This window comes from Hippichthys cyanospilos, chromosome 5, assembly GCF_059441005.1.
Source record: "Hippichthys cyanospilos isolate Australia breed blue-spotted pipefish chromosome 5, RoL_Hcya_1.0, whole genome shotgun sequence".
NCBI lineage: Eukaryota > Metazoa > Chordata > Actinopteri > Syngnathiformes > Syngnathidae > Hippichthys > Hippichthys cyanospilos.
In genome coordinates, this window is record NC_142373.1 from 20,930,713 (window position 1) to 20,954,135 (window position 23,423).

A 23,423-nucleotide genomic window follows, 5' to 3' on the forward strand; every position below is an offset into this window, starting at 1 on the left:
CTTTTTGAAATGACCCCCCTTTGCACTCTTTTGATTACAGCAAAGCTTAATTTGAACATTTGACTTTTTATCTACCACATGTCATAATCATATCAGACCTTTGAAAAGGCCCAATGCCAAGGCATGTGTTCCAGTATGTTGGTTTTATTGAATTGGGAGTGAACTCCCCATACAGTATATTGGTAGTAGGCCTACTGTAGGTCTTGCTTTTTCACATATCACGACAATAATTGATTGCAAATTATTTTAGTATTTACTGCATTTTATATTCTAGTATTTCTCATGTATGGTGTGAACACTGCTTACTTTTGTAATGTTGATATTGGGATTTTTTTACCCTCATCTCATAAGTTTTGAATTTCATCCATCTTTTCTGTACATCAATTTTCTTGTGAGTTACAGCTTCCACAGTATCTTAAGTGTCAACTTTTTATGCAACTGTAAATCTTCATTACTGGGTCATAGCGCAGGTCTCTTGGCTTCTGCTTTGTGGATGGACGTTAGTGACAGCAGACTGATTGTTGGACTCGTTTGTCTATACACAAACACAATGTGCAATAGTCATATCCACACACCCTTATCGGCACACCCACCTGACTTTTAACGTACAAGTTTTCCAAAATATAAAATGAAATAAATACGATGAGTGAATGTGTACCTGTAGACAATCTATGTGCAATGATCAGCTCCACAAAATCTTGGATAAAATGTCAAATTGGCATTGTTGGCTAATTAGTCCAATCCTTGCAAGGGCACACCCAACTCAACGGCGACATAAATCAACTGGCAACCATCCCGGCACACCGATTCATTTATAGCCACCGCTTGGGAAAGAGAGAGCACTGTCGAACCATACATACCAACAAGAACCCTTCCCTAAAATGACCCTGTTACACAACATTCCTACTTTTCTTGCTTGTAGTACTCTACTTTTGTAATGCACTTTGTTATGGTCACAATTTACATGCATTTTGATTTCTCTTTTTATTGCGACGACCGTACCCACTGCAGTAGCTTGATTTTTTTTTTCTCTTCCTTTTACGTGCAAATCACAACACTTGCAAGCGACGAAGAACTCATAGGCTTGAACAGCAGGTTTTATTTTGCTTCGGATCATAAACACAGGTCATGTCCTGAGGGTGCCATGACAAGAAATGCTATGAAAACCCCCCATGAATGAGGTTACGTGGCGATGATGGCTTTCGGTGATGGAAGGGGCCAAACAAATAAAACTGTGTTTGCATCACCATGGCGATCGGGGTGCGTGAAGCCACAATTGACATCTGGGCTGTTCAGTTAGCAAGGTTTTCAAGGAGTGGGGTGCCGCATGTTGAGAAAAATAAGGAAAATACATTATTTTAAAATTGCAACACTTAGGATTTACATATTTTACGGTGAGTAAATAATGAAGCAGCCATTTTATGTTTGAACTTCCCCACATGTTAAAATCTCCTCTAAATAAGTTTGAAATCAACAAAATGACAAAAACAAAAGGCACAGTGACTTTTTTTTCAACTCACATTTGTCTTTAATATGCACAGGAGTTGAAAGCATCAAAGAGCCACCTTAAAGAGAGACGAGTTCAATCTAAAATTTATAAAAAGATATAAACAATCAGAGGCCAAAATGCTGTCTGTTGCTTTTATACTAATATTCATTTAAAACAACGGTTTTTTTTCTTTCAAGAGCAAGTAAAAATCTTGCAACAAACATAAGCTTGTATCCAATGCGGGTACAAGACAAACATAACTGCAAATCTTTAAAGTGGCTCGGTCTAGTCTGCTAGTGCATGACTGTACACCCCCGCTCTAGAATTTCTGTTATAAACAACTAGCACGCCCTCCCCAACAGTTGCGAGCACGTCCTCTCAGTAGTTAGCAGCTGACCAAAGGAGGATCAAAAGTCTCAGGAGAGAGAACACATCATCAGCCCGACACCACGACGAAGAGACCCAAAAAAAAAAAAAAAAATCTTTTCCAATTGTTAATAACCAGCATTTCATCACAATACATATGCAAGTCAAAAATAAAAACAAAAAAATATTGCTTCAATAAGGGAAAAAACAAAACAAAAAAACAACCCCAGCAGCCATCTTTGACAGCGAGGTCATTGTTGTTGTCCATCCAACATGTCAGCTGCAGCAGCTTTACAGGCTTCATGTCAATACAGTATACTCTTTACACATGTCTATATATATAATATATATATATATATATATATATATATATATATATATATATATATATAGACGGCAAGGAGAGATAAACTTTCTTTTTTTTTAACGAGTGAGGTTTTCAGCCAAGAGTGGTGAAATATATATATATACGTGAAGATGAGCCTTCTCACCAAAGTTTCAGATTGACTTTGCCATTGATCAATAGAGCCGGAGGCCACTGTGGGGGTGGGGGTATATAAGACTACTAAAATAAAATTTCGTTTGTGACGGTTTTCCAAAATTACAGGAATAATGTCAAAATATTATGAGTACAAAGTTGTAATGCTCTGAACAGTAGTATAGACTTTATGATGAAAATGTTAAGAGACTAAAGCAGTTCTACTGTATATGAACAAATGTCACCGTTAAATAAAGCAGTACTGTTGCAGTGACTGGATTGTGCATGTACATTATTTGCATAACATCCAAATATTACTTAAATATTATGCCTTCAGGATTTCTTTTCCTGTAACTTAATGTCCCTGGCATAATATTACAACATATTGCCATTTCACTTTTCCCCCTATCAAGCATTCTTTTTCTGGTAAACTTTTTCCCCCGGTAAATTGTCATTTTATTCTTTTAATGAAATGTTATATGGACAAAGTCAGAATGATATGCGAAACAGCTGCATTATGAGAATAACTAAGTCTAATTCAGTGTATCATACAGTTTTTTTCACAAAGCATGCTCTTTTTATTCCTGTAGCATTACGATTTTGCTCAAGGATTAAACATTTTTTTCTATTAGAGACATCTTGGGTAATGAGTTGGAATGTTATCAGACGATCACTGTGTGTGTGTGTACATATATATATTATATATATATACACATACATACATACACACACACACACACACCCACGCACACAATAATTACTTACTTTGATGTTGTAAAAAAGTGATTAATCATAATGTTAAAAGCTTCATGAATAAAATAATTTTACAGGTTAAAATTTGGGGGTGGGGGTCCTCACTGCTGCGAATTTGTATTTTTCCTGCATAGCATTCTGACTTAATTTTTAATTGTATTTTGCTTTTCTCATGATGTTCCAATATTTTTCTTCTACTTTTTCTTTTGACGCACATTTCTTGTGACTTGATGATTCTTTTTCCTCAAAAATGTACTTTTTCTCTTCAGTGGTCCTAACACGCCATCCTACCCCTAAGACTAAAAAAAAAACATGGCAAAGGTCCAAACACAACATTTTTGGAAGCTCCAAACAGAAGTAACCACATAATGAACCGAAACTTAAAAAAAAAAAAAAAAAACTACTTTAAAAACACACTACAAAAATAAAAACTAAAAACCGACTAGATTCAAGTCGGTTTAGCAAATTTCGACATAATCCCCCCTCCTTCCACCACCACCACCAACTTGTAAGTTTCACATTACAAGGGACTCATGAGCAAATAGGACGTCCAGTGCGGTCTAGTCCGGGGGGGAGATGCTACAGCGGACACAGGAAACCTCTGTGCTTCCCAATTAGCTTTCGACTCACACTGCCGAGTCCTCCTCAGCAGGTAGATCAGTTTTAAATGGGAAGATAATCAAAAAAAAAAAAAGACAGTTTATTGATTTTTGTGGGGAAGGGCTGGAGGATACGTTGCCGAATAACTCAATTAAAGTCATATTAAAAAAAAAAAAGTGACATCATGATGTCCCGTCAAGTCTGTGCCACCATTAGAGCCCTTTCACCTTCGGTGGAGTGGGGAGTGAAGGGGAACATATTTGTCCATGGTTAAGCTTTACTATGGGTTAGAGATGGTTACTTGGAGTGACTGGGGAAGAGGGAGCTTGCAGTAACCTGCGTTACCCTAACAGTGGATGTGTTTGTACGCCAAGTGTGTATTTGTGTGTGACAGAAAGAGGGCCCAAAAATAAGTGTAAAACAAAACACCCCTTTTCGTGATATGATGACATCCAACATAGGTATGCACAAAATTGTCCAAACGTGCGCGTGTGTCTGTATGTGTCGGTGAAGGTAACTACCAACTAAAGTGTTCTTGTGTACATTTTGGCAATTAAAGTTGCCGCTGACGCTGTTCCGTCCTTTGCGTTTTCTACGTTGTGTGATATGTCGAAGCAAAACTCCTTATTGTGAAGCAAGTTGCCAGATGGTGGCCAGGGGTGATCATTAAAAAAAAAAAATAGAAAAAACAAAAACAGCACCCACAATGTAGAGGTGGTGGTGGGTGCCACGCAACCCTCAGTGGTGACTGTGTATCCGTGTTGAATTCAACGCTTCCGTATCAGGTTGCCAGATTCGAGCTCGAGATGGATGAATGTCATTGTGGGAATGAGGGTAGTGGAGATTAAAGAGTACCCGTGCAGCTGGTTGAAGCAAACATCCTGGATTTTGCTCTCCCCCCTCCTCTCTTCTTTACTTAGAAATTAAACTCCTTTGTTTGCATGTTGGAAGCAGGGTCGAAGTTGAAGGTTCCACCTTGAGTGCTTTCTGGGATAAAGCTGGAGTCTTCGTCAATCTAAAAGAAGGAGATTATAGTCACAACTAGCAGTACTGATAAATTTACCAAGCATCCATTGTAAAGTGGTGGTGTGAGTGGAGTAGAAATCACTCAAAGAATATTAAAGGATGTGGGAGAAGATTGGCCTATATCTGGTTTTGGGGCTTCAGCATTGTATAACTTTTTTTTTTTTTTTTTTTAATCTACAAAAAGATAACACCAGTCATGCAACACAGGTTGGTGGAGAATCAGAACGTGGTCGATTATTAGAGGAGGAAAGAATATATTGAAAGGTGAGGTTTGCTGCAATTCATCATATATGTAAAGCAACAATATTTAACTATATATATATATATATATATATATATATATATATATACACACACACACACACACACACACACACATACATACATACATATATGGATAAAATAAATAGTTTTTAATAGCTTGACTGTTCATATCCAGAAACTGATACAATAAAAATATAAAGCTCAGCCCACCTTAGTTGAAACACAGACCAGATCTAGTTTGATTTTGTGAACCGTGCTGCTGGGTGCAAGAGTGTCCATTGATTCTGATAACTGTGTGTCGACTTACATCATCTCCTGAAAAGTATTGATCAATAATCTCAAAGGCTAGTTTGTATATGTCTTCATTTTCATGTTGCTGCAAGCTTTCAATCTTCTCCAAACCTGAGGAAAAAAAAGTGACACGAGCATTATAATTTGCAAGGCAAAGCAAAAAGCCAAAGAGGGCCACATACCCCCACACTCCTCGATTATCTCGGCGATGCTGCTCGCTTCATCGCCTGCCATGATGAGGATGTTCTTTAGGCCATCCAGGACGACTTGCACGACCTGGGGGTCCTTCACCAGCATCAGATTACAGAAGGGAGGTATGACGTTCTTCTCCACCAAGAACTCCACCTACACAAACACACGTGAAAATGTTTTGTAGACTTCAGGCAGCTACCAAAGAGAAGTAGGCTAAAAAACCCAATGGGTCAGTCAACAAAGTTGTGTTAAATAGGAATTGAAAGTTGTAGGCCTGGTATCGAGTATGTGATTCTAATTAGGCATGGGCCGAGATACAAATCCTGCAAGACGAGATAAATACTATAATCCCGTGTTATTTTGGTATATTTTGCATTTGATGGGTCCAGCGGCGACGCAAAAGTGTTTCCTATTGTTGCTTGCTTGCTTGATTGAAGGCTTTTTGAAGAGTTGGCTAGCTAGCTTCAGGATTTGGTGGTAAACTACAAATGCCTTTGCATACAGTTCATGTTAGATACGGTGTACGGCATATTTCTTTTTTGGCAGAGTTTACAAAATGTCTCTGTCTTTTTTATCAGTCAATGTTTTAACATCCTTTTCCTCGATTGGAAAAACAAAATGTGGCCACAAAGATGATTTAAAAGTAATCGGACCATCGTGTAGTGTATTTAGCCTGTGTACGCCGTTGAGCGCTTTCTTCTTTTCAATGAATGGTGGATTGCAAACAACGGTTAGGTGCATACGCCACCTACTGTACGCGAGTGTAGCATGCATGCCTATCTGTCAGCCTAGTTGCCCTCCATTGCACGTCTGGCTCAATAAGCTGTACCCTACAAAAAAGTGTAATGGAAATGAATCTCGTGGCATCCAGGATCGAGAAATCTCACGGCATTTGATCTTGCCTCATGAGATTTTGTACTATAGTTCCCTTGTTCTAATGAAATATAACTGAGAACAAACTGAGACAAGTTTATTCAGGTCCATTAAATGACATTTCTACTTTCTTTCACTTACTGTATTAATGATAAATTATGATTTAATTAACATTCCCAAAAAGCAGTGTCCTCACAATTTCTTCAACATTTTGTTTTTTTTTAACAAAAAATTTTGTCGTCAATACAGGCTTACAAAGTTTTTCTGACATCAACCTTTTAAATTTTTCTGTAAGCCAATATTGTTTGGTATATAGTAACAGCTAAAGGCAATCAACAACTTCAACAATAACCAGTAAAGATAAAGAAAATGAAAATAATAAATAAATTATATATTTTAGGGGAAAAAAAAAAGGTTTTAACAGGAAACATCTTGGCAGTTGTGCTCCTCACGGAGCAGCAGTTCAAATTACATCGCCAGACAGTGCGATATCAATGGATTCCATCTCCTTTTGAATATGTCCACGCTTAAATTTAACTTAGCAGTTTTTTTTTCCATCATGTATACAGTATTTTCATTGTCCTTTCTCTCCATCGCTTGGTTGTGGGGGGGTAATGGCTTGCACCAGGATCCCCAACATTTTTAAAGTGTGCGGAAGTGGTGAGCTCAAACCAGTATGGGCTATTTTTAGGATGCCTGATTGCCAGGGCAAATGACTCACTTCGATGAGGAACAATGCGGACACACTTGCACATCAAAATAAATAGTAATGCCTACTTGACATTGAAATTGACTTTATAAAAGGCTGCAGAGACTATGGGCGGGTGGAATGTGGTCCCGATGTACCTTAAAAGGACAATGTGTAATATTTAGAGGGTTATTCATTTAAAAAACCCAATCTACATTTCGATAAGGTGTAAATGAATGTGTTCTATCAAATAAACATTTTTTAAGGTCCAGTAATCGCTATTTATATTACATGGGGAGCACAGCTTTTTTTTTTGTTTTTTTGTGACGGAAAGCAAAGAAAGCTTTTGCCAGCATAATTCAAATTACATTTTGGATGTCAGTTTGTGTCTGATGTGCAGCTGAGCAAAATTCTGGTTTGTATGCCGATCGCAAGTGAAATATTGGATTAATAAAAGGGAAATAAAAGGTTTATTTGGCAATTGTAAATAAAAGATAAATAAGAAATAGAGAGGCGGGGTCTGCCAGACACAGCACAAAAAAAAAGATTTTTTTTTTGCGCCAAAAAAACATTGATGCTTGTTTGATAACCATTCCAATTTTTTTAATGCAAACGCCTGCCTATGAAGATCTCATTGGAGAGTAAATTACAAGAGTTTCTTTCAGTTGTGAGCTTGGGCATAGACCAAATTAAAAACATAATTCATCTGTAACTTCATTACTACTTTATGACATGTTAATGGACCATTATAAAATCGTTTATGGCGGATGATGAAAACTGCTCACCTGGTCTTTCCTTCCACTGATGGTCAGGTTGCTGATAGCCCATGCTGCCTCCTTCTGAGTGCCAAAGTCACCCTGTGGAGAGGCAGGCTGTCACTATGATGTGTGTGACATGGTTATTTATCACACAGGTTCTAGGCCCTAGTAAATAAACAGGGAAGTTAGTACATTAGGGCAAAATAAATTACCTTGGCAAGTTGGTGAATGATCATAGGGATGAGTCCAGCATCGATGACAGCTTGGACCTGCTGCTGGTTCCCAGCTGTAATGTTGGACAGGAACCACACTGCTTCCTGTAAACCACAAAAAAAAAGTGCGTTTGGTGTAGGGTGTAATTTGTTTGCAGTGTTTACAAATTGTCTAAGTCTTATCTGTCGATATGTTACTCTCCTTTGCTTAAATTGGAAAACCATAATGTCGCCGCACGTGATTTCAAAGTAATCGGAGGATTTTGTATTTCTCCTGTGAACTCAATTGTGTTCTTTTTCATTCTTTCAATTAATGGCAGATTGCCAACAACGCTCAGGTTTATACCGCCACCTACTGCACAAGAGTGAGGCACTCTCATCTATCCATCAACCTAGAGAACCAGTCATTACACTTCTGTCTCAACAAAACACACATGCCCCTTTTGTATGCATTTTGGCAACAACGATGGGGACCAGTTATATTCTGCAACCAATTGTAAATGCGGTAAAGAGTTTTGAAACTAAAATAAATGAGGTAAAAGTGGCAATCCAGTGCGGATCACATAAAGGTTCATTGACATGATAATCAGTCTTGTGAAAGAAATGCTCATATTTTGTTGAGTTCATGCATGTGGTACCTTATTGATCTTTTCTTTTGGGTGTGTGAGCAAGTTGGGGAAATATCTGAGGACCTCGCAGTTGAGAACAACTTGCGTCTGCTCATCAGTGCCAGTTACGATGTTACCAACTGCCCGGAGAGCTGCCGTCTACATGTTGAGAGCAAGAGCAATATTTATGTATTATTTTCTCAAACGGATTCATTTATTCATTGGAGTCTGGTCTCTCACCTGCACTTTGACCTCCTGATGGCTAAGGAGAGGCACGAGAAGTGGAACAACACCAGAGTCGATGACCATCTGGATCTGCTCATTGCCGCCGTCCGTTAGGTAGGACAACGCCCACACTGTGTCAACGAGGATCTAAACGCACAAAAAAGGGGACATGAATTTATGCCAGATGCACACAGATAAAAGCTGCTGAACTATGAGGACAAATGACATCCTGCCAGCTGTAGCCATATTTGCCCCACCAGCAGAAGACATAAAGAGCAGACTCAGGACAAAATAAATAAATAAATAAATAAATAAAAGCGACAGTGGCTAACCTAACATTGACATTAACATTGACAGTGACACCTAACATTATAATTAAAAGACGATGTGTATTTTAATGAGCTATGTAATACTCTGTTATATCGTACTTTAAAAAGTAACGGAAAAATAAACAGAAGTAAAAACATTTACTTCGTTTTGTTTTTATCAGCACATTATCACTTTTTTTATGCCCACCTTGGCCACATGGGGGTACTAAAAGACGGCCTGCTCAGCGTTTAGTGGAGCGTTACAAATCTCACTTTTGACCAAGGCAGGACATGCAGTCTCTATGCAGGATAAAGGATAGGTATTTGAACGTGAGTAATGTTGTATTGTCAATGTACATGCAGCTGCATTTTTTAAATATGATGCTTTTTAGGTTTTAAGCGCAGCAACTGCAACATGGATGCTAATCAGCTTCAGCATTAAGCGAGCAAACGGGGGCCAAGCTGTACTTGTTTTAAATAATCAAGGTGTATTTACATTATTTTGTTTATTTTGACAACAAACGTGAACTTAGAGTGTCAATAAACAGTTTGAAGCTTCTTTAAGAGTCAAATACTGCAAAATAGATGTTTATTAGCATTACCATTAAACTAGCAAATGGAAAGGCAAAGCTATGGTTGTCTGAAAAAGTGTAAATATTTATTTTGACAATAATCTTTAAGTGTCAAACAATATGAAGATTCCTCTTTTCTTAATTCAAGACCGTAATATCCACTATATGCCAAAGTTCTGCTGTTGTAAAGTGAGTTAAGATCACTGCCACCCTACAGCGTTTGTGAGGCATATCAGAGCATGCACACACAAACAAAAAAAGAAATCAGTCAGGTTTTGTGTTAATAGTCTGGAATTTGCAATGAAATCTTTTGCTTGATACTTACATTTATATCGGTGTGATGTATTAGCACACAGAGGGCAGGCAAAATCTGTGTGGCAAGGGAGAGGAAGAAGAGCAGTTTAAGAGTGGGCATAAATGAAAGACTCAAAAAAAGAAAACAGTTGCCATCGATAGTCTTGACATCAATGCTGAAACTCAACCCAAAAGTACATGACGGACAGACTATGTGTGACTCATTCAAGCATCTGACCTCTTGGACTGTCTCCATGGGCGGGGGTGGGTCCTTATTGCGGCAGAGGTTGACAATGACCCACGTGACGTTGCGTAGGAAGGTAATGGGGATGGAGGGGTCAATGAAGGAGAGTAGTGGCTTGACCACGCCCAGGGAGATGACATAGTCCCTGCATTGTGGCCCATCACCTGGACAGTCAAGGTGGCAAAGATATCACTCATTCAATGTCAATCTTCAGTATTTATTCTGCATAGGTAATCGAGGCTGTTTTGTGTCCCTACATTTTTTTTTTTTTAATCTATCAAAGAATTGAATACAACTGTCATTCACAGACAAATGAGCAAAGCAGGCAGAAATTCTCAAGGTACTTCAATCCTCAAGGAAAACTGTATATTCCAACAAGGTGAGCGGATTTGAAGTTTAAAGTATCACTGCGCATGTGCTCAATGTCAGTTTGGCAAAAGAATAGATGCTAGGTCAAGGCCATCCAGACATACTAAAGATCCATCCATCCATTTTCTATAGCCGCTTATCCCCACAGAGGTCGCAGGCTTGCTGGCGCCTATCTCAGCTGGCTTCGGGCAGTAGGCGGGGGACACCCTAAACTGGTTGCCAGCTAATCGCAGGCCACACAGAGACGAACGACCAATCACTCGCCCAATCGCACCTAAGGACAATTTATTATGTCCAATTCACCTGCCAGCATGTTTTTAGGGAGTGGGAGGAAGCCGGAGTGCCCGGAGAGAACCCACGCGGACTCGGGGAGAACATGCAAACTGAGCACAGGAGCCAGGTGGATTTGAACTGGGACCTTTGAACTGTGAGGCCGATGTGCTATTTACTGCACCACCGAGCCGCCCACATACTAAACAAATAAAATCAATTAAATGAAGTGCTTTAGTCACATTCAAATGGGTTTTCAGAATAGCATATAATTGTCAAATATTGGATAACTAAAGAAACGCACCTGGTATGTCTTTACAGAAACACAAGCTAATAACTCGATGGATCAGCCCATCAAGATGAACCGACGATAACGTATCTTGCGCATACACAGACCCACCGATATTTTAGCGGTCAGTATTGCTGGACAAGAAGGCTATTTCAATAAACTGCACAAAACTTCAGCCTATGTGCAAAAGTAATGATGTAATAAGTAAGCAATAAACACCTTTTTCTTTTTTTCTTCTTTGAGACCTTTCATTCATAAACCTGCTTTCAACACTCCAAATATATATTTATATGTATATGAAATTAGCATTAAATGATTGATAGTTTCTTGCAGGTAGCAGCAATTAGTTAAAGTTTTTCCTCAAATTGTGACAAAAAAATAAAGTGAAACAAAAAAAAACAACAAAACACACACACACACAAAAAGAATAAAAAAACATCATTACGGCGAGTTTACTGACCTATAATGTTTCCCAGAGCCCAAACAGCTTGCTCACATACGTTCTGATGAGGAGAGCGAAGCAGTCGCAAAAACAGCGGCACTGCCTCTGCAAACACAGAATAAAAAAAACAAAAAACAATGATCACATCATGTTGCAGGTTGTTTTTTTGTTAAATGTGGTGTTTTGGTTTAATTTAAAGAGAGTTTAAAACAAATCAAAGTGTTTATTGTCATTTGCATAGTGAAAAAACACGTTTCTCCATCCAATGAAATTGCTACTTTGGCGTCCATGTGAATGCTGTCAAAATAAGTGCTAAATTAAGATTAAACAACACACAAGTACCGGAGCAGATGTATGAACTGTAAGTGGGCAGATTCTGTAGATACCCATAATAATGTGCAAGATACCTTCAATAGTGGGCAAGTGTGCATGGTAGATTCAAATAATGTGCATGCATGAATGTTTGGTTAAGTATCTCTATTTACAAGTGGTGTGCAAAAGAAGGAGCAGCATAAATAGTGCAAAAATTCAGAAATAAAGTGCATGGCCTTGGTTAAAACAAAGTTTTAAAACAAAATGTTGGCTGAGCAGCTTGCAGGCAAACACAAGTAGCTGGGGAAGACTTAAGGAGGGTTGTAAGGTCAACTTACCGGATTTAACTACAGCTTGGGTCTGCGTTGATGTCCCAGAAGCAATGTTGGTCAGAGCCCAAGCTGCCTCGAACTGAAGAGAGGGGCTGTGGAACATGAATAGCAACAGTTAGAGGGACTTTGTGAAACAAAGTGAAGAGAAGTGTGCCTAAAAAATCGTGTGTTAAACAAACAATCAACACTGGATTGTTTTAAACAACAGCAACTGCTGCTCTGTGTTAACATGAATCATTATACGAGATGGATTGCCACCCCTCTTGCAAAATTTTCCAGTCCAACTATTCATCCTCTCATCCACAACGAACACAAGGTCCTGGGAATTCTGGACCTCCGAAAGGCAGGAATGCTGTTATGTTTGGCCTGGTTCTGCCAAACTGGCTGCTGCATTTTCTGAACACTATACAGATGGGAGGCGCATGCGCACACACACGCACCCGAACGAACGAACACACACACACACACGTTGTATGGCTATATTTGTGATGACATACATTGACATGATGCATTTCTTAACCCTAAACCTAACCATAAAAAATGATTGCCTAACCCTTACTCTAACCTCGACCCAATTCATACCTATACTCTAAAAGCAAGTTTTGAACCTCAAAAAGAGGTCTGAACAAGCGAAGACTGGCCTAAATGTCCTCACATCTCCAAAATGTCCTCACTATGATGGTAGATTGAAAACTCAAACCGGTTCTCACAAAAATAGCCATACAGGAACACACACACACGCACGTTAATAGCTCACAGTGACTTTAATGTTTCAAACTTACTTGTCATCTCTTTCCAGACAATTGACTAATATAGGCAGGATGCCAGACTTTATCAAGTCGTCAATGGGGGGGTTTCTGTCGCTGGAAAGTAATTTTCTGAAACACACAAAGAACACATTCATGTCAAAAAAATGAACTGGTGTCACAACATGTAATCTCACCACTGTGTGTGGGATGATGAGCGTGTGTGTGTAGGGTGAGATTTGACACCTGGCTGCCTGCACGGCGCTGAGCTGGATGACTGCATTGTCACTGGTGGCATTCTGAGAACAAGAAGAAGGAAGGGAGGCGTTAGACAGTCATGGCATCTCACATGTACGAGTGGGACTCAAGTGAGGGGCTCTTACCTTTAGGATGGCATCAAGCGTAACATTTTGCTGTGGATAAAAAAAAAAAATAATAATTGGTGGGGGTGAGATAAGGGTCGGGTTTTTCATAGTGATTTGTGTCAGTGGCTATAGTTAAACTTTGATGTGTTATTTAACCCGTTTTAACCCATCGGTCACAAAAAGAAAATTCTATTTATGAAGCTTTTAAAAAATATTTTTCAATTGTTTTTCATGAAGTACTGAAATACTAAAATGTGTAGATGAAATGTAGGCAATGTCACATCTTCAGAGAAAATTGTCATGTGACCAAAGCTGTTTACTTTGTGGTTACACTTTGAGAGAAAGATGACAGCCTCAAAGCTCCCAAACAAAAGGTTAGTATCGTATGTTAAAATAAACACGTTTTTCGTACACAGGATCTTTAAGATGATACATGCATTTGCACTTACTCAAATTGGTTTGGTGGGTGTGTTTGCACAATGAGTAATTACATTGTTGTGACTGTTCATAAAACACACCTTTTCATCAACTACAGGATTTCTTTTTTTTTTTTTTTTTTTTAAGTTCTTGATTATTTCAAAGGGTTACCAATGGCATATGATTTGGATGTTTTCATGTACAGGAAAATTTGGGCTTAAATGGGTTAAACCATGCAAACAAACTTTGTTGCCTTTTCATTAACCTTTAAGTTTGGCTATTTTTGCGGGATTAAACACGATACCCGTATTGCCTTTAAATAGGCATTTCAATCAATCAATCAATCAACTTATTTGGATGTTTTCATGTCAAGGAAAAAATTGGGCTTAAATGGTTTAACCCATGCAAACAAACTTTGTTGCTTTTTCATTAACTTTTAAGTTTGGCTATTTTTGCGAGATTAAACATGATACCCATATTGGCTTTAAATAGGCATTTCAATCAATCAATCAATCAATCAATCAATTTAAAGATTTTGTTGATATTCTAAAAAATTCTGAAAGGTTGTATTAGAAAACTGTCATCAAGGTAATATGAAATTAAATGCCCAATTTCACTACTTTTACCTATTCATTGCACGTGGCAAAATCACACTTTGCTGATTCTCCTGAAATGAGAAGCATTTCTATTGAAAGTAATAGGACTTTTCTTTTCAAACTCTACAATGTTCTAAACTAATTTTGTAATAAAGGGTTGAGCTGACCCCCAAAATAATTCATAATTGATAAAGTGAATTTCCATAGAACTGGTTAAGCCTGAACGATACAGTGCACACAAAGTGGGGCAAAGGGAGATTTATCGTTTAAAACATAGCATTAAAATATGTATTTTGATTTATTGTTTAGCTACAAACTAGTTTTTTCAATGGGTTAGTAGAAACAGTATGTACTGTACATTGTAAAACTTTTTTAATGTTTTTTGTACGGTGTTGGAAAAAGTCACCCAGTGGTTATCTTTGGACAGCAAACTTGTGGTATAGTCGGTTTGCCTCAAATTCTTCACGGGGCAACAAATCAACAATCAATCCCGCATAATTGATAATGGATCATCGTTTACCCCTTTGAAATCTGAGTCCAAATCAGAGTCTTCCAGACTTTCCTCCTGTGGGACGTTTCTCTTCTTCAGTAAGTGTTCGTCTCGTTTGTTCTGGCAACGAAACAAAGAAGGAATGAAAAGATGAGTGGCAGTGGAATGCATTCATGAATTCTTAAAGCCACGGTAAATGCAGGCCATCCTCAAAAAATAAAAAATAAATACATTCTGGGGTACATGAGACATCAAAGTTGAAAGTTCCAAAAATGAGCCTGCATCCTAACTGACAGAGTTAACACACACACACTGAATGCGTACACATCATACACACTCACACTCTCAACTGGTAGGAGGAGATTCCCTTGGCCTACATTCTTGTGCATCATGCCGCTGTGCGTCAGCGATGACTAACCAGCCACTGCACTGTTTTGGACTTGACCCAATCCGGGTCTGTGGAATGTGCTAGACTCCAAACCACCTCAGCCCTCCTCGGCCATGATGTTTAAACACAGCTGCTTTTTGCCCGAGCTCCAAATGCCCGCTATTTGTTAAGTCAAAATGTTTATTGAGACACACAGACACACGCACATTGCCCATGTGTACTCAATGACTTGTTTTTATTCAAATTAACCAGAGCACCCACGCACTTATGCGCCAAAATGTGTTGACGTTGCGGGAAGGTGACTTTAGTTCACTTGCTCAGCATTGTAAGATCACATTGGGACAAATTCAATGTGAGCAATTGGACATGCATGCCTTAATGTCAGCACACGACTCAAGCCCTTCGGTTGAAATTTCAAATAAACTGTGTTACTATGCTATATGTTGATTTACTGTGCAGTCTGGCATGCAATTTACGATCCCCTCCAATGCAAATTAGTTTGAAACCGAATTAAAATCTGATATCTCAATAGGGAACATAGAAACAAAAACAAATGCAATGGAATGAATTTTTGTTGTTGTTTTTAACGGCACCTTGCCTTGAAGAAGTGTGCTTCAGAACGTGTGTGATACATTTGGCAAAGACTAAACCATTGGAGGATGTGCTTCCTTGTAATGTTTGGAGAGTCAGTGACAAGTAGTGATGTGGAATCCAGTGGCTGCATTGGTCAAGTGCACCGCCACAAGTTTTGCTCTTATGAGTTTGAATTAATTTCTGTGTTTCTTACCTTTCTCAACTCCACCGTCACCTCATTCCGATGCCTTCGCATTGTCTGTAAGGGCGAAGGAGGAAAGACAGTCAGGGATAAAGCGCTCAAAGAACTGAATTCAGCATGAATAAACAGTGCTCTGAATTCAAACCTCTCACACAACTTGTTGAACCACGAGGAAATGCCCGAAGCACAAAGCCCCTTAACATTGACCAATACCAGTGTTGCCCAGGCTTAATTAAGCCAAGACACCCATTTCACACAACAAAAATATTACAGCACACCACCACCACTAATTACAAAAAACGATGTAAAAATAATTAAATAAATAAATAAACAAATAAATAAATAAAAAAACATCCATTAATAAAAGATGGTCATCTAATCTTAATTAACACACAAATTGAACTACTCAAGGTTAAAGGTGGACGTTTTGAATTGAACACAAATTGGATGTACTCAAAAGAAGCTTGGACTTACCCTATTGCATAAAATTTCCAGCTTTCAAAATTTTTGTACTTATTGAGCAGAAAAATTAATAATTGTAAATGTAGCGTGCAAATGTAAACATTAAAGGAGGCAAAGCGTCTTCTGTGTCTTATGTGCCAATATTTTACTATCCTTTTCTTCCCCTGGAAAACCAAACTATTACCATGCAGTTGATTTGACAGTAATTTGAGAATCCTTTATTTCTCCTATAGGGCTGTAACTATTGAGATTGTTAGCACACAATTATTTTTTGCTTGTTTAAAAACAAATACAGTATAAACACAGAGGACCAGATTACACATCTCTTGTTGATTACAAATGACCGGTTTTGTTATTTTTTTGACACTCAACATTTTTTCTACACACATATAAACAGAGATTTTAAGCAACAAATCTGAATATTGTTCCGATCTGTCTCAAATCTGTGATCAGATACAAACCGTGAGCTATTAGAGCCGCTGTACCACTACACTTTTTAGATCAATAACTCAATCCGTCATTTCTTTTTTTCAATTAATCAGATGAAAAAACATGTTTTTAATTTCATCCCTTCATTGAACTAGACATTTTCTAAACTTGACAGTGAAAAAATAAAAATGAAGATTATTTTCTATTACTGGTATGATTTGATATGTCAGAAAACTGGAAAACAATTTTCAATATTTTATATTAAGTAAGCTGACGTTTGTAAATATCCTGTCTTGATTTAACAATCAGTCTTTAATAATCAGTCTGATTTCATAAAAGACTAAATAAATCAGAGACCATTTACTGTCACAAAGATGAAACTCAAAAGATATGGACAATTTTAGGTCCTTAAAGAATTAATCTATTATGGACAAATATTCGCAAGACTTTTTTTTTTTTTTTGCCCCATCACCAACCCTTTCGCCATCTATAGGAAGATCGTTTATTTGATGTAATCATACTATACAGTGATGTCAGAAATAAATGAACAAATAAATATAAAATTGTTACCAGTAAAGAATATTTTTTGAACAAATTAAGTGACATTTGGTCATATACAACAGTGCCATAGCACCCTGGCTCGCAAATCACTGATGCACAAGTTCAGTAGAAGAAATACTTTCAAGAAAACAAGTTGCTCTGGTGCAGTATTGCAGTTGGGAAATGTTTCAAAACCTTTGGTGACGGTGAACCTGGGGCAGCACAATTTGGGATTCTTGCGGGTCAATATTTGTAATTATCAGTGAGTGATCCTGAACAAAAACCTGCGGGCGAGTACTTGTTATAGCACAAAAGTGAGGAGTGACAAGTTGGAGTAATTGCTGTATTTGTGCGTCTGTTGGCGTTTGCTGTTTGAGATCTTGTGACTTTCAAAGGGTTCATGTTGCCTTCCCAAATAGCTTCTTGCGTAATGTCCCCGCATTCAAAACTCGGGAGGTTACGGAGATGTGTCCCTGCAAACCACAGCTGGGCAACACATATTGAGATAAAATCAATTGATTGACAATAAAACCAAATAATGAGGTGTCAGTGCCCCAGCCCCTTTTTAAACAAACGCATTGTGCATCAGATACCATGTATCTATTTGGACCACAGTGGTTATTCAGTCAAGTTGCAATTACGAGGTGAGCGCTCAACTAAAACTGTAAGTTTTTGGTTAATTTCAAGCAGTGTATTCTCAAACGATAAAGAGACGAAGCTGTGAACAACACCAATGGCAAGCGGTTTAACTTTAGCTACAAAGCCACTCATGAGAACATATGTTTAGTACCCTGGCTGACCCTAGTAAAAGAAGTATTCCATAAATCTAAAAACTTGTTTTGCAAGTGGAAACACATTCATACTGGGTTGTCAATTTGGAATGAGTAGAATGACAGTGAAGTGCTTTGAGAAGGTAAGCATCTACCAGGAGCTAACTGTAAAGCTGTGGATGGTCAGTGAAGTGCTCTTGTGTTCACCTAAAAAGCTGTAGTGGGAGGCAGCATTCACGATGAAAAGAAATTAAGCCTAATCAACATATTTGAGAGGCTCAAAATTGTGGCCTACACTGTAATAGATATTACTGGATTGTACACAACAACACATTCATGTTTGCATAGCACGTTAAATTGTTAATTGTCTGATATGGTATTTCTACGGGCAATGATATTACATCATTGACGTTCTAGAAGCTGTGAAAGATTAAGTCCTTGAACATGTTTATTCTTTCTTTTTTTTGTGCTTCTTTTGCCCAACCAGCCTAGGCCTTAAGGGGTTTTATGATGGTGACAGTATGACCCTGGAACAAAGGATTTATTATTTCCTTCATTTCCAGTAGGAAATACAGAGATGTGCTTGAAGTATTTCATTCAGCTGCTTTGGCAATATCAGAGGGCTGAAAGCAAAATCGGAATAAAACATATCTTGACAGTGTCAATCAAAACTATTATTATCTTGGTGATAAAATTCTTGCGTTGAAAATTAAAAACTATGCATTAAATAATGGTTCATATATGCCTAAAACAAATATATAGAGGCCTATATTAGTAATTCATACAGCAATAGTCTGAGTCATCAGTTTCCCATCCAAATCTGTGGCATGTTAATCCTGCGAATCGTCGCAATTCTAAAAACAGATCAAACCCCTAGGAACTGTTGCAAAAAGAGACCCCAAAACATGGAGGAAGGGGGTTAAGCAAACATGCTGCTACAGAGTAGCTTGACATCCAGGATGCCTAAAATAGCATCAAGAATGCATTGGCAAAGTCTATGTGTCAAAGCAGCCATGTGCTTGTTCCACAGACTCCAAAACACTTTCAAAACAAGCACAAACTGGACATTGAACTGCAAGTTTTAGGCCGAGTGGATTGGCTGAAGGCTGCTTTTATATGCACTGGATGCCATGAGGATTATCTCAGGATTACTAATATATCCGGAAGCAGTGGGAATTGTGCCATATCTTTAAAAATATTGCATTTTTGTTTAATCATATTAATTCATGTGTGAACCAATTTTATCCTGGGGAAGAGTTGCTATGTCTAGAAAAGTTTACATTTTACATCTTCGTCTTTGAACAGGAGTGAGGATGCATGTATCTGCCACTGGCTGGCTGTTAGAATCGGACATCAATGAGCCAGACTCCTCATTATGCATATTAAGTGGCAATGAAATATCTGTTTTCTGAGTTTCAGCGCTTTTGCATTATTCACCTTACCACTACTGAGGACAAAAGAACATGTGGCCTTCTTGTAATTACTCCTTTATAAATTCCTCAAAAGAGAAAGCGCATATTATAAAACTTGGGAAAAGTTCCTTCAAATTCTAGTTGACACGCCGCCTTAAAAAAAAAACGTATAAAAAAGAAAAGCATGTTTACATTTTTCTATGCTTCTGTAATATGTCATGTTAAGTGACCAAGTGTGAGGACTTGTATTTTTCTTTGCTACTAATACTACTTTAATGAATTTTATTAACTATAAATGCCGCTTAACTGTACAATATGCATTCCATTTATGTGTTTCAACAACCTATTAAGTGTTTGTTCATGTTCTACTCTTAATGTGTTTTTTTGTGCATATTTGGCTCCTGACCTTTATTTTGTATACATGGACGGTTTAAATGGTAGTCAGGTCAAAAGATTTCCTTACATATGTATATATGTTCTATACTCCCAAGTAATCTAAACATAGAACTCTGATTAATATTCGATTTGTGGAATACGAATTAAGCAGCAGAATCTTGTCTTTATCCAATTCAGGGGGTGGCCATTTTGCCGTCGACTGAAAATGACATCAGATTTGCTGAGGGCTCAGTTTGTGAACATCACAAGACCAAGCTCAGAAAAACAGATGAGTTATGCGCAGCCATTTTATAACAGAACGGAACAAAATTGGGAGCACTGGGTGCTTATTAATAATTTGAACAACAAAAGAACATATAATATGTAAGTAAATAATCAATAGGATAAGAATATAATTCATGGTTGCGGTCAACAAGTGGCAAAATCGCCACTCCCAAAGGGGTATTAAATTGAATTGGATTTTGCTGCTTAATTTATATGCCACAACGGCAACATTACTCCGAATGGTAAATAAGACCAAATTTAGGCTGATGAAAGTGGAAATACCATTTTACCATGAAAAAATGTATTTGACCTAAAGTTCCCTTTAAGTTTATCAATACTATATTATGTCTGTTAGGGCTGACCCATGTATTGTATTTGGACCAAAATTGCTAAGACAACACGATTTTAAGATATTAAAGCTGTGAATTTTTTTTTTTTTTTTTTTAGGGTTCTTATATGAGGAATTTATCAATCTGCAGTATGCTATTATTGTCATGCCACCCAAACACCGGGGAGGTCATATTTTTGTGTCCTCTTGGCAAATGGCAATGCTTGGCTCAAACTACGTAGTTTACTTGGCAACAGCGTAGACTTCATATAGATCAGTCTACTGTGTGTGCAGCAGCAGCAGCAAACAAGCTGTGTGATGCAGAGCCTCTCCTCCATGGTGACAAATAAACTTTCCTACTCAAACAAGGGTTCGCTAACCATGCCAATCGCTAATGTGAAATGCAGTCGGGAAAGACCTCAAATAAGTACTTAGGTGCTCTATAGACTTTCCAGTGAAGTCTAGCAAGAAACATGTTAAGGCAGACAATCAATAGTTTCAAACAGCAAATTGGTATAACAATTAATATGGAACTAAAAATAAAATGAGAGCTAAATTAGCGATTGAACATGAACAAGGCATGAACAGTCATGACATCTAAAAATTCAATATCAGCAATGATTTTGTAGTATTTTGCCCTACAGAGTACAGTTTGGAAATTCATATTATAATTGGTCTAAAAACTCTACTTTAAAAGATTAAGGTTTGCACAGTTAAAGTTTTTTTTTTTTTTTTATAAGTTAAAAACTAATGAAAGTGTAAAGTGGTTTAGCAAAGGCCCTCCAAATATATTGACCCCCCCCATCCCCCATTCAACTGATACTAAACATTTATATCCATTTTAGAAAATATTTTGTTTCTAATTACTTTGATAATGAACTATTTTTTCACTTGCTGTCAAGGGAAAATGACACTCATGTACTCAGCGCAGGTACCGACCAGCTCACAAGTTTTAGGGAATTGGTTATGTAACATTTATCATATGCCAGTGACCCCTGAGAACATGTGACGTCATCATCAGTTGACAGCAAGTGGCAACTTTTTTTTGATAGTTAGAAACTGTACATGTAAAAAATTGTTACAAAAATAATTATGGACAAAATGTTAACTTGTTACTGTTTAAAATGTCTAAATACATTTAATCTCGTTTTATAACTTATGTAACTGGGGAGAAATTAATGCATGTATAAGCCCTTTTGAAGAGTCATTTTAAATATTTGTACAACGAAAACAACACATTTCACTGGAATCACATTCAAAAGGTTTACCTGATAATGCTGATCGCACGTCAACTAATTTTTGAAATCTTACGAACACAACCACACATTAGTCGTAATATTCGGGGTTTAGATTTTCGGTGTTTAATTAAAAAAAAAAAAAAGCTTGAGCGTGAAAGTAACCGTATCCTCACAGCATGTGATTAATGCTTAATCCCGAGGCTCGCTTTAAACTAGCTCACCTGGCTAGCTCATAAGGCGAGTCGCTTTGGGAATTTTACTAACAGTGTGTTTGCTGTTCGAGGAGTGACCACGACAAACGTATCTATCCATGCTGATAAGATGTTCGGAATCAGATCGATCCGGTGGTAAACTGGGCGAACGTGATACTGATTCCACCGGCCCAGGCCCGCCCTTCGTGCGAGCCACCGGTGTCCAGCAAACTAGCAAGCAGCGTTAGCCGCCACTGACAGCTAGCTCCATCGCCCCCAGCTTGCTACATTTTACTCAATACTAATAGTGTGGTGCCTTTTCCATTCAGTGGCAACACTACCGACTAGGCAAAGACAAATCTATTCTGCTGAGATAGGCGTGAAAATACCCAAATGATAGGATAACCGCAATTTTGGCAGCGAACTCCACTCCACATGCTAGCCGAGGTTAGCTCGCTGGGAGCTGTAGTCGGGGCCGGCCGGGCTTTCGCCCCTCCTCCGAGTGAGCGAGGCCCCAGCCGCTCCAAAACGACTCAAACGTCCCACAAAGTCGTCGCAGAGACTCGCCGGCTCACCTCGACATCGCGCCCCTTGTTCTTAAAGCTCTTGATTCGGTGGTTTTCCAAGCCGGCGTTGTCTGCCATGGCTGCGCGCGTGAGTGTAGAGGCGGGAGAGAGGGGGGGAGTTCTCTTCTCTTACTCCGGCTTTCGGGATCTCCTCCTCGAGAGACGAGGCTCAGGCACGGCAGCTCGTGTCCTGCTGCTCCTACTGCTGGGCTGCACTGCGCGGGGCTGGTGAGTGACGCCACAAGTCACATGGTAAAAGTGGGTGGGGCTACGGTTTTGACAGTTAAAAATATAACTTTTTCATGGACAGATGATCTGTAATGGATTTTAGTTACGAAAAAAACACTGCACGTTCTTCGTTCTTCGTGCTAAAAAAAAATAAATTTACTTTTGGATTAATCGTATATATTTGGTCATTCCAAAATTGGAGGACATTTTACGTCCCACCCATCAAATTTTAAATAATCCACATACCAAATACTGTACTATCTAAAAACATGGAGTTTCTGTATACATTTCTCGGAATACCCCCTAAAATGACATTCCCCTTGGCTCCCATCCGGTAATGACCGAATTAAATCTCAATTGAAACACTTCAAATGGATTTTTTTTTGTATTATTAGTTTCATTGCTGTCTTTTGCAAATATGGGAGCATTTGTTTCAATAAGCATACAATTTCAAATCATAATTATTATTCATGTACGTGTGTCCTACAGCATGCATGCAACCCTGTTATCATAACATATTTAGCATTGTAGGAAGAATGAATATATGAATATTTTTATGTCAAACAT

At 38.2% G+C, this 23,423-nt stretch overlaps 1 protein-coding gene across 1 annotated transcript; it reads right to left on the reverse strand.

Moving 5' to 3' along the window:
* Positions 1 to 1,069: 1,069 nt before the first annotated feature.
* kpna3 (karyopherin alpha 3 (importin alpha 4)) lies at positions 1,070 to 22,830 on the reverse strand. Its single transcript, XM_088415134.1, has 17 exons — positions 22,638 to 22,830; positions 16,045 to 16,089; positions 14,900 to 14,989; positions 13,385 to 13,414; positions 13,248 to 13,300; positions 13,038 to 13,133; positions 12,262 to 12,347; positions 11,630 to 11,716; positions 10,236 to 10,405; positions 10,029 to 10,073; positions 8,839 to 8,970; positions 8,629 to 8,757; positions 7,991 to 8,095; positions 7,806 to 7,877; positions 5,450 to 5,612; positions 5,284 to 5,378; positions 1,070 to 4,701 (listed from the first exon to the last, which is right to left on the reverse strand). The coding sequence occupies exons 1-17, from the start codon at positions 22,704 to 22,706 to the stop codon at positions 4,603 to 4,605; spliced, it is 1,566 nt and encodes a 521-aa protein (XP_088271260.1). The 5' UTR covers positions 22,707 to 22,830; the 3' UTR covers positions 1,070 to 4,602.
* Between the last annotated feature and the right edge of the window lie 593 nt (positions 22,831 to 23,423).